Below are 12,099 nucleotides of genomic sequence, written 5' to 3'. Positions count from 1 at the left end.
GGCGCAGGTTTTACAGTTCCTCCGGTGGCAGGGGAAAGTGCCAGGATGGGAGGGTGGATTATAGGGGGGCGTGGACCTGACCAGGTAGTCACGGAGGGAACGGTCTTTGCGGAAGGCGGAAAGGGGTGGGGAGGGAAATATATCCCTGGTGGTGGGGTCTGTTTGGAGGTGGCGGAAATGTCGGCGGATGATTTGGTTTATGCGAAGGTTGGTAGGGTGGAAGGTGAGCACCAGGGGCGTTCTGTCCTTGTTACAGTTGGAGGGGTGGGGTCTAGGGGCGGAGGTGCGGCATGTGGATGAGATGTATTGAAGGGCATCTTTAACCACATGGGAAGGGAAATTGCTGTCTCTAAAGGAGGAGGCCATCTGGTGTGTCCTATGGTGGAACTGGTCCTCCTGGGAGCAGATACGGCGGAGGTGGAGGAATTGGGAATACAGGATGGCATTTTTGCAAGAGGTAGGGTGGGAAGAGGTGTAATCCAGGTAGCTATGGGAGTCGGTGGGTTTGTAAAAAATGTCAGTGTTAAGTCGGTCGTCATTAATGGAGATGGAGAGGTCCAGGAAGGGGAGGGAGGTGTCAGAGATGGTCCAGGTAAATTTAAGGTCAGGGTGGAATGTGTTGGTGAAGTTGATGAATTGCTCAACCTCCTTGCGGGAGCATGAGGTGGCACCAATGCAGTCATCAATGTAGCGGAGGAAGAGGTGGGGAGTGGTGCTGGTGTAATTACAGAAGATCAACTGTTCAATGTAGCCAACAAAGAGACAGGCATAGCTGGGGCCCATATGTGTGTCCATGCTACCCCTTTGGTCTGGAGGAAGTAGGAGGATTCGAAGGAGAAACTGTTAAGGGTGAGGACCAGTTCGGCCAAACGAATGAGAGTGTCGGTGGAAGGTACAGTTGGGGACGTCGGGAGAGAAAAAAACCGGAGGGCTTAGAGGCCCTGGTCATGGCAGATGGAGGTGTAGAGGGATTGGATATCCATGGTGAAGATGAGGCATTGGGGGCCGGGGAAACGGAAGTCTTGGAGGAGGTGGAGGGCGTGGGTGGTGGGGAGTTCCTGGACTAGGGGGGATAGGACAGTGTTGAGGTAGGTAGAGATGAGTTCAGTGGGGCAGGAGCATGCTGAGACAATGGGTCGGCCAGGGTGGTCAGGCTTGTGGATCTTGGGAAGGAGGTAGAACCGGGCAGTGCGGGGTTCCCAGACTATGAGGTTGGAAGCTGTGGGTGGGAGATCTCCTGAGGTGATGAGGTTCTGTATAGTCTGGGAGATGATGGTTTGGTGATAGGGGGTGGGGTCATGGTTGAGGGGGCGGTAGGAAGAGGTGTCGAGTTGGCGTTTGGCTTCAGCGGTGTAGAGGTCAGTGCGCCAGACTACCACTGCACCCCCTTTATCTGCTGGCTTGATGGTGAGGTTGGGATTAGAGCAGAGGGATTGGAGGGCTGCACGTTGTGAGGGTGAGAGGTTGGAGTGGGGGAGGAACCCTAGGGCATCAATGTGGACTTCAACAGTTTCCTCATTTTCCCTTCCCCCACCTCACCCTAATTCTAAACTTCCAGCTCAGCGCTGTCCCCATGACTTGTCCGACTTGCCTATCTCCTTTACCACCTATCCAATCCACCCTCTCCTCCCTGACCTATCACCTTCATCCCCTCCCCCACTCACCCATTATACTCTATGCTACTTTCTCCCCACCCCCACCCTCCTCTAGCTTATCTCTCCACGCTTCAGGCTCTCTACCTTTATTCCTGATGAAGGGCTTTTGCCCGAAACGTCGATTTTACTGCTCCTCGGATGCTGCCTGAACTGCTGTGCCCTTCCAGCACCACTAATCCAGAATCTGGTTTCCAGCATCTGCAGTCATTGTTTTTACCTCAATGATCTGGCTGTTCAATGGTGGCACCATTTGGCAGTTTGTTCTTGCTGGCATCATTTCCACTCCTGATGGTCCTTGATCGTGTGAAAGCCCTCTGCCTACTTTTGTGTGAAGTGACTGAGAGGCACGTAATACACAGGCCTTTCCCAAGGAAGATGACAAAAGAACACCTGCTCATTCACCAGCTGACAGGTGAAACTCCCATCACCTGTACGAAATACACCCGAACAGTGGGTCATTTTGATCATCTGATCAACATATTACAGAGCAGGAAGCAAAGGGTTAAGTGATTGCAAGTTGCACATTTGGCATTTTAGCTGAATAGTGTATGGCAGCAACATGAAGGGGAAACTTTGGGGGGAGAAAGCACATCAAGTTGGTTATTTAATACAAATCTGTGAAATGTGGTTGTCAGACATTGAACGTATCATAGAGTCGTAGAGATGTACAGCATGGAAACAGACTCTTCAGTCCAACCCGTCCATGCCGACCAGATATCCCAACCCAATCTAGTCCCACCTGCCAGCACCCGGCCCATATCCCTCCAAACCCATTCCTATTCATATACCCATCCAAATGCCTCTTAAAGTGTTTAAGGAATGAAAATATAAGCATATTTTAACAGTTGGCTTGGATCCTATAACACAGTCAGACATAAACAAAGCCAGACAACTTTTAGCCCAGTGCTATTGTGCAAAGACTCATTGAATCTCCACTTTCATTTCACTGTGTCAAAAACCTTGTTGTAGAATAGAACCAATAATCATAGGGGAAATTGTTCAGACATTCCACTGTATCGCTAAACCGGGAGTAAGGAAATAATTTCAAACATAAGCTACACAATCACTTAATCGTTATAGTACTTTGGTGAAGATAGGAATTGTTCTTGTAGATTGAGATAAAACTGTGGCCAATGTTGCAAACCTGAACCTCAAACCCTGTGTCAAATGGAAGTTAATTTGCATCTAATGAGATGTTTGTCTAAGTTATTAGAACTGACATTGCTTTCAGTTACCTGTTTGTTTCTCTTTTCAATATTTCTTCATCAGTTTTTTAGATGTTTACAATGATATTTAATGTACCAGAACTTATAGTTGGTTGTGACATTTAGAAGCTAGTATAGCCTGTCTTTTTAAGATAGAATTTAGGTATTCACAATGAGGAAATGATCTGAAAAGGCCATTGTAGCTGCTTGTATATTCCAGTCTCTGGGGTCAATGCCAGTTACTCTTCCTCCTTCTTGTGTAGAGCTATTTTGCATCTGTAACATAGTTATGAGCACATTCACTCTAAGTGAGTTAACAACTCTATCTAAATGCTACCCACTGCAACTTACACAACCCATAAAGATTAGCATATTGTCCAGTTCCTTCCTGCAAGATTCCCCTATCATTCTCAATTTTCACTTACCCTTCTCTGACTGTGAAAGATATTGATTAGATTAGGTTAGATTACTTACAGTGTGGAAACAGGCCCTTCGGCCCAACAAGTCCACACCGACCCTCCGAAGAGCAACCCACCCAGACCCATTCCCCAACATTTACCCCTTCACCTAACACTATGGGCAATTTAGCATGGCCAATTCACCTAACCTGCACATTTTTGGACTGTGGAAGGAAACCGGAGCACCCGGAGGAAACCCACGCAGAACGTGCAAACTCTATGGGCTGGATTTCTGGCAGGGAAAGCAAAGTGGAATGGAAAGGGTGATAGGATTAGCCCTGCCCCCACTCCATCACCATGGTATCCCTAGTATCAACCCGACCAGTTGGCAGAAAGGTCAGTCAGTGCTATGAGGGATGGATGGTTGGTTTGTGATCCAGAGTGACGCCAGTAGCGTGGGTTCGATTCCCACGTCAGGCTGAAGTTACCATGAAGGACTTTCCATCTCAACCTCTCCCCTCACCTGAGGTGTGGTGACTCTCAGGCTAAATCACCAGCAGTCATCTCTTCCTAATGACAGATCAGCCCCAAAGTCTGGTCAGACAATGGCAATTTTATGTTTATGCAAGCAATCAGGCATTAAAGATGGGAATTTAGATTACTTACAGGCCCTTCGGCCCAACAAGTCCACACTGACCCGCTGAAGCGCAACCCACCCATTCCCCTACATTTACCCCTTACCTAATACTACGGGCAATTTAGCATGGCCAATTCACCTGACCTGCACATCTTTGGACTGTGGGAGGAAACCGGAGCACCCGGAGGAAACCCACGCAAACACTGGGAGAACGTGCAAACTCCACACAGTCAGTCGCCTGAGGCGGGAATTGAACCCAGGTCTCTGGCGCTGTGAGGCAGTAGTGCTAACCACTGTGCCACCGTGCCGCCCACAAAACCAAGGTTATATGAATTTAGGCCAGACAGGGGTGAGGCCTGAACTGGAGGTTGACCACAGCCTCCCACTTAAAGATTCCCCCACTCTCTACGCTGTTGCTGTCTCATTTGTTATGCTGGCTGAGAAACAGGGAAGAAATAAATCCCTCTGACAGGCTTGGTCCCATTGGCAGGCTCCTACACCCGCCTTGTGCTGCTTCTTCATAACCTGGAGTAAACCACTCCCAAAGTTTCATTTTGTTTCCAGTGTAAATCCCAAAGACGTAAATGGGCAATGAAAGATTTCTGTCAGTCATAGCTCGTTAATTTCATTTTTCAAAATCACATTTGAGCTTCTGATTTTCTGCATGTGTTTCCCTTCCTTATTGTCCCAGACTGTGCTGGGTGGGGTAGGAGAGGTGGAGGACCGCTGTCTGCCACATATACCAAATTCAGCCTCAGTCCCTATAGCAGCACAATTCACATACAGGCACTGGTGAAGAGACATTGCACAAAAGATTATTTGAAATGATACAAAACCTGCGAGGTTATACTAATCAGGATAACTTCATCAGGCTGTGACTCTGCTTTTTGGCTTGAAAAACCAAGACACCCTCGCTGAAGTCTTTATGATTATTGAAGGCTTTGATAGTGTTGATGCAGACCCCTTTGATCTTTTCATCCTGGTTTGCTATGATCTGCCTGTATTACTCGCAAAACAAAGCTTTTCACTGTACTTAGGTGCATGAGACTACAACAAATCAAATCAAATAAAACAAAATCAAAAAGTGAACTTCACTTGCAGGAGAGGCCATACCCAAAGATTGTGAAGACTAACTCTATTATTGAAATAACAAAAAATGCCTTAGCTAGAAATTCATGAAAATGTGGAACGCTATACCACCCTGATTTGTTGACAGAATGGTATACATTAATTGAAGGGAAGTGGATAACCACTCAAGGGAAAAAGGAACAAAAGGATTTGCCAATGGGGTTAAATGTAAAAGGGTTAAGAGTAGGCTACATAGTCGATTTGTTGGGTGCGATGACTGTTTCTGTGCTTTGAATTATATTAGATTGGAAACTTGCCACACAGATGTAAATCTATATTTAATGCTAGGGCATAGTCTAAATTGTTACATCGGAGCACCATACCAAATCCTCCTTATACTTACGATAAACTGTCGGCTCTGCTAACTATGGATATCAAGTGGCTCTAAATATATATTTAATTACAGGATGGAGCGTGATGCCAATTTTGCTCAAAAAAAGGCAGAACGAGCAACATTGAGAACACATTTAAGGGACAAGTACAAGCTCCCAAAGGTAAGCTGTTTATTTTCGCTTTGATGCTAACATCAGTATGATATTTTATCCAGCTTTTCTCAAGGTTTTTAGGATAGTGTTGTTGCTGTTGTTATTATTCTATCATTGGCTTTGGGCTATATTTTACTGATTAATTTTACCTGACCTTCATGCCCGCATCTTAAATTTTCCTGCACACTGTTTTAATGTGGAACTTTGTTCACTCCAGTCCAAGACCGGCACCTGCGGATATTAACTGGGACTGTCGGAAACTACGACTCCACAAATCCTATTTCTATCATTCCTGGAGTACTGACAGATTCTTGTTTTAAGTTTATTGAGCAGTGCACATCATGATAAGAATATAGAACATAGAACATAGAACATTACAGCGCAGTACAGGCCCATCGGCCCTCGATGTTGCGCCGACCTGTCATACTAATCTGAAGCCCATCCCACCTACACTATTCCATGTACGTCCATATGCCTGTCCAATGACGACTTAAATGCACTTAAACTTGGTGAATCTACTACCCTTGCAGGCAAAGCATTCCATACCCTTACTACTCTCTGAGTAAAGAAACTACCTCTGACATCTGTCTTATACCTAACTCCCCTCACTTTAAAGTTGTGTCCCTGGTTTTTGCTGTTCCCATACTTGGAAAAAGGCTCTCCCTGTCCACCCTATCTAACCCTCTGATTATATTGTATGTCTCTATTAAGTCACCTCTCAATCTTCTTCTCTCTAACGAGAACAGCCTCAAGGTCCTCAGCCTTTCCTCGTAAGACATTCCTTCCTTACCAGGCAACATCTTACCATTAGCCCAGTACTTTGCATTCCGATTACTCCGTCCAAAGTGAATCACCTCACACTTGTCCACATCAAACTCCATTTGCCACCTCTCAGCCCAGCTCTGTATCCTATCTATGTCTTTCTGCAGCCTACTACATCCTTCGTCACCATCCACAACTCCACCGACCTTAGTGTCATCCACAAATTTACTAACCCACCCTTCTAAGCCCTCATCCAGGTCATTTATAAAAATGACGAACAGCAGTGGACCCAACACCGACTCTTGCGGCACACCGCTAGTAATTGGACACCAAGATGACATGTTCCATCAGCTACAACCCTCTGTTTTCTTTCAGCAAGCCAATTACTGATCCAAACTGCAATGTCTCCCACAATCCCATTCCTCCGCATTTTGTATAATAGCTACTGTGGGGAACCTTATCGAACGCCTTGCTGAAATCCATATACACCACATCAACCGGTTTACTCTCATCTACCTGTTTGGTCACTTTGTCAAAAAAGTCAATAAGATTCGTGAGGCACGACCTACCCTTCACAAAACCGTGCTGACTGTCCCTGATCAGGTTATTCTTTTCTATTGTGAAAAGAATGTGTGAAAAGAACTAAAGAAATTTGTGTCAATCCTTTTGATTGTCACTACTGACACCTGATGGTATGTGCCCCTCTGTTGGTAGGTGGCTGAGAATAAGACTTGTTTAAGATATGTTGATGACACCAGACCTCTTTGTCTACACTTAATCTATGGCCTATCTAATGATCAATGGTACAGGATACACCACTATGGAGTATTCTGTTATGGACCAGACCAGACCCCCTCAAAATATATTAAGGAGGTAGCCTTGATGCTAACTTTTTCTTATTTTAAAGGTAAATGTAAAGTGCTGTGTTCCAGATGCAATTTCATTGGTCAAACTACTTGATGTTAAGCAAAACCTAATTTATTCAAAACACTGTAGTTAAAATACAACAAAAGAAAGAAGAACTTAGAATAACTTAAATCTATTGGAAAATTTAATAGAATAATAAATGCAGTAACTATTCCTAATTAACTGTTCTAATATAGTAACATCCCATAAACACACCCTGTGGCGCAAAGGTACATTCAGAAAATAGATTTTGTCTCACATGTCATGCAGCATCCTTGCAGGCAAAGCATTCCATACCCTTACTACTCTCTGAGTAAAGAAACTACCTCTGACATTTGTCTTATACCTAACTCCCCTCACTTTAAAGTTGTGTCCCTCATTTTTGCCGTTCCCATACTTGGAAAAAGGCTCTCCCTGTCCACCCTATCTAACCCTCTGATTATCTTGTATGTCTCTATTAAGTCACCTCTCAATCTTCTTCTCTCTAACAAGAACAGCCTCAAGGCCCTCAGCCTTTCCTCGTAAGACATTCCTTCCTTACCAGGCAACACCTTACCATTAGCCCAGTACATCCCCAGCTTTTGGATGGTATTGAGAGAGGGAAAAATAGCTTGCCTGTCTTCAAACCCACAACAGCAACTGCTGAAATTGAAACTACACATCCTGGATCTGTGAGAACCTGACCACACCATTCAGGCTGCTTCTATTGTTCCAACTTAAAAGAAGAACACAAGGCCTCACAAGTTGTTTATCTTCTTACAGACTGCTCAGTATTTTCCCCCCAACCTCTCTCTAAAATAAACCAGAGCAAAACATGTCTTAAAGCCCCAGCATTATTACACTTTATAGAACAGAAAATATTCAATAATTTATTGCATGAGAGCAATGACATTACCAGTTAGGCTGCATTACTGGAATTATTGGGAATTGTACAAAGTCCACTCCTTAGGAAGATTACTGTTGAACTCTCAGATCCCACTCATAGAGAGTGTAATAAGTGGCACTCAACGTAACATGAATATTAACGCCTTCAGAACCATGATCTTATACATCTCCCACTGAGATTTAACCAAACAGTTAAGCCATTTACCTACATGTGTATAACTGAATTAAAATTTACCACAACTTCATATCAAACTCCCCTCCCCCCACCACCGCCACCTTTCCCACCACCCCCAATCCTGACTTCTCAAACACAAACAGTCTGAACATTTCACAATTCTCACAGATTGCATTCCCTTTGGACTTGGAAGAGTGTTCAGTCTGCTACTGGAGGTCTATTGACTTTGGTTCAGAATTATGGGTCTCATTTATGCCACTCATTGAGTGGTCTGCCACTTCTGCCCAGAATGTAATTCAGAGTAAGTGGCGTTTGAGGTAGTTTGAGTCCATCAACCTTCCTTTCTCTATCCTTTGTCTAAGGCCTATCTAATGATGATTGGTAAAGGATTGCACCACTTTACAAAGTCTTTGCAAAAATGCACTGTTGTTATTTCACAATATTTTTGGACAAGAGCAACAAGCACAAAACTACATTAAAAGTCAGGCATTATTACCAGAACTCCTGAGGGCTGCACAGAATACATCTTCCTCTGAAGTTTAGTGTTGAACTCATTGTGTCCACCCATGAAGATCACCTGACTGTGTGGAGCTCAATGTACTGTGGTCATGAACTCCTTCCAGACCATGACATTGTACAACACTCAGGGTCATTCAGCCCCCTCATTCATTCCGTCAAGGTCCAAGCAACTCCATACTGAATTTCAGGATTTTCCTTGTTCCATTTCCTGACAGGTTATTCCAAATGTTTATGGATGTTTGAGGATTGAGGAATTTTTTAACCAAGTCAATAATAACTAATCTCGTCACTAATTCATTCTGCCATCTCCTTGTCCTCCTGGCCTGTCTTCCCTTGAAGTATTAATCTTCGTTTTTTGCTTAATATATGGTACTCCTGGATGAGGTCCTTCCTTAATCTTCTTCATTCCATATGGCATTTGTTTGTGTTGATCTGACCTCTCCTCAGAGCCAGTACAAAAATAAACATAAAAGCATTTTTTTTTAAATGAGAAGAGGGCCACATGTTCACTAAATCTATGGTCAAATTGATCTTTGCCTTATCCATCTTTTTGACCCATTCTCCTTGAAGTACCTGCACCTGGTTATCTGCTGCCTAACGTGAAGATTGAATTCAGATACACACTTCAGAATAATTAGTTTCTAGGCATGGGGAATAAATTAGTCTAAATCAATCACAATGGTTGTTGAGAAAGGTAGCAAGGTGCTTCTCGGTTTGTCTGAGACGTTTCTGTTATTTCAGTAAAGAATGAACCCGTTCTAATCTAAGTGGGTGACACGGTGGCACAGTGGTTAGCACTGCTACCTCACAGCACCAGAGACCCGGGTTCAATTCCTGCCTCAGGCGACTGACTGTGTGGAGTTTACATGTTCTCCCCGTGTCTGTGTGGGTTTCCTCCCACAGTCCAAAAATGTGCAGGTTAGGTAAAGGGGTAAATGTAGGGGAATGGGTCTGGGTGGGTGCGCTTTGGTGGGTCGGTGTGGACATGTTGGGCTGAAAGGCCTATTTCCACACTGTAAGTAATCTAATCTAAGAGATGCAATTTCTGTTGTAATCTAATCTAATCAGTTAATTTAAACTGATTACTTAAATGACAGATAAAGGATTTTACATAAAGGCAAAGCACCTTTGTTACTGATACCATGCACGATGGTCACAGCCTGTGGATGTTGGGAACAAATTACTGCAGATGCTGGAATCTGAACTGAAAGCAAGAAGGGCTGGAGATCACAGTGGGTCAGGTAGCATCCATGGGGAGAAAGCAAGCTAATATTTTGAGTCTTGATGTCTCTTCAGCTCTGATGAGGTGTCATCTTGACTCAAAACATGAGCTCGCTTTCTCTGTGGATGTCAGCTTAACATGGAAGAGAAGATAAACAGAGGTGCCTCTCTGAGCTGCATAAGAAAACCCCGGGCAACTCTGGCTCCAGAACTCCATCCATCTAATGACAGTCATCTCTAGATTACTTTCTCCTCCTGAGTTCACAGGGGCAAAGTTACAGAAGAGTGTCCTAGGACAATGTAGGTGACACTGAGAAAGAACATTAGCCACAGTTCTAACAGAGAGAAAGAAAGAATAAACTTTTCCAAGTTAAAAATGTATCAGAACAATTGAAGGAGCTGAAAGTGTAAATTTGCTTGAGTGCTGTTGCAGGCAGGTTTGATGTGTCGTTAAGGGGGTGGTTTCAGGATCCTGCAATTAAGAGATTAATTAAAAGGTAATCCAGAACCTGAAGTAGAAACAAGCTCAACCTTGTAATTTGACCTTGACTGTCAAGTGGAGTTGTTGTGGATAGTAATTTACTGAATTTAATCCCTTGTCAAAGCTACTGTTTGCCTTGTTTCTTCTATTAATAACCAAGACAATGAGCGTCTTGCTATTGCTTACAGCTGTTTATCTGTTGTCATGTATGTTTATGCATAAGAACAGAAAGTGCTGGAGAAATTCAGCAGGACTGGCAGCACCTATGGAGAGAGACACAAAGTTAACGATTCAAGTCCAAAGGGTTGGAGTGAGTTTCTCCAGCACTTTCTGCTTTTCTTTTAGATCTCCAGCATCCAGAGTATTTTCATTTTAAGCATTGGCTGTGTTAAATTAGCCAAGCTGTGATTTCTGAGACAGCCACATATTTGGTGGATGGATCAGGCTTCAAAGCACTGTGGATATTACTATGATTTTTTTGTTCTTCCCAGAGCGAATTGGATGAAAACCAAATCCAGTTGGCCGGCGGGGATGTGGAGCTGCCAAAGGAGTTGGCTAAAATGATCGAAGAGGATAACGAAGAGGAGGCAGAGAAGGACTCGGTGTTGGGACAGCTGGCCAACATTCAGAACCTGGACCTTGACCATTTGAAAAACAAAGCTCAAGCAACCCTGCAAGACTTCAAGCAAACGGCAGAGAAGTGTTGCCTCATGTGAGAGAAGGGGAGCGATTTCCACAACACTCGCAGTGACATAATGGATAATGAGAATTATAGACTATGAGACAGTGACCTGGAAAAAGCAAAAGGTCATGGTGAATAAAATGCAATAATTGTTTAGACAAAAATCAGCTACAGTTTGACTGTACAATTTACACACCATTGAGATTTTCTGGCTTACTCCAATCTCTGGTTTCTTTAGCTTTGAGTATATTATTTTGTGAGATATTGGCTTGAGTAACCGAACGTGGAGCCTGGTGAATCAATGTTTCTCCTCTCAATGACACTGGTGTATTTCACTGTCCAATAAGGGTCATTGGGGGAATTATGAGAACATGACCAAATTGACCTAGTCTGCAAATTGCTTTGTTGATTTGCACTGTAAATGAAAACACTTGTTATGTAGTTAATGCTCCAACTAGATGATGCAGAAAGTGCAATGGGTCCAAACTTGGCAACCAGTCAATTATATAATTAAATGATTTTCTTTAAATTATTATTCATTGTGGGTGTCTCTGCAATGACTGCATTAATCCTCAGAATTACACTGACAATAAAGATTATCAACTGTGCTTGCTTGCACAGGAACCCTGCAATACGGAACAAAAGGAACATGTCCAATCTGAATTAAACATAAGCATGGGGGAGCAACAGATCCTTGGTGCACTCTCCATGGCAATCCCTCGACCAATAAGTGTCAACTTACCAACTGGTCCAGCCCCTTTTCTCATGCAGTATAAATTGTTGTTCTTGTTAAAATTTGGAATTCTTGTGTCTGTCCTGATGAGTGCAAGACAAAAAAAATTGACAGCACGCCTCTTTGTTCAACAAAACTGCTTTCATTATCCGAATTTAGATAACTAAGTGGCTTCCTTGACTACTTCAGCAATAAGATAGCAGTCACAATAAGCCAAACTAGGTAAA

At 43.6% G+C, this 12,099-nt stretch overlaps 1 protein-coding gene across 1 annotated transcript in view; it reads left to right on the top strand.

Annotated features, from left to right (window-relative positions):
• Positions 1 to 11,674, top strand: part of LOC140458590 (complexin-3-like) — a 30,704-nt gene extending 19,030 nt beyond the window's left edge. The window contains exons 2-3 of the mRNA XM_072553347.1: positions 5,430 to 5,517; positions 10,949 to 11,674. Of these exons, the coding sequence (XP_072409448.1) occupies positions 5,430 to 5,517; positions 10,949 to 11,173 (313 nt within the window). The 3' untranslated portion in view covers positions 11,174 to 11,674. The remainder of the gene's footprint in view (positions 1 to 5,429; positions 5,518 to 10,948) is intronic.
• Positions 11,675 to 12,099: the final 425 nt, after the last annotated feature.

The sequence above is a fragment of the Chiloscyllium punctatum genome, chromosome 33 (genome assembly GCF_047496795.1).
Source record: "Chiloscyllium punctatum isolate Juve2018m chromosome 33, sChiPun1.3, whole genome shotgun sequence".
In the NCBI taxonomy this organism is placed as follows: Eukaryota; Metazoa; Chordata; class Chondrichthyes; order Orectolobiformes; family Hemiscylliidae; genus Chiloscyllium; species Chiloscyllium punctatum.
The sequence above is the reverse complement of the archived record's forward strand: the minus strand, read 5'-3'. Positions and strand labels throughout refer to the sequence as shown.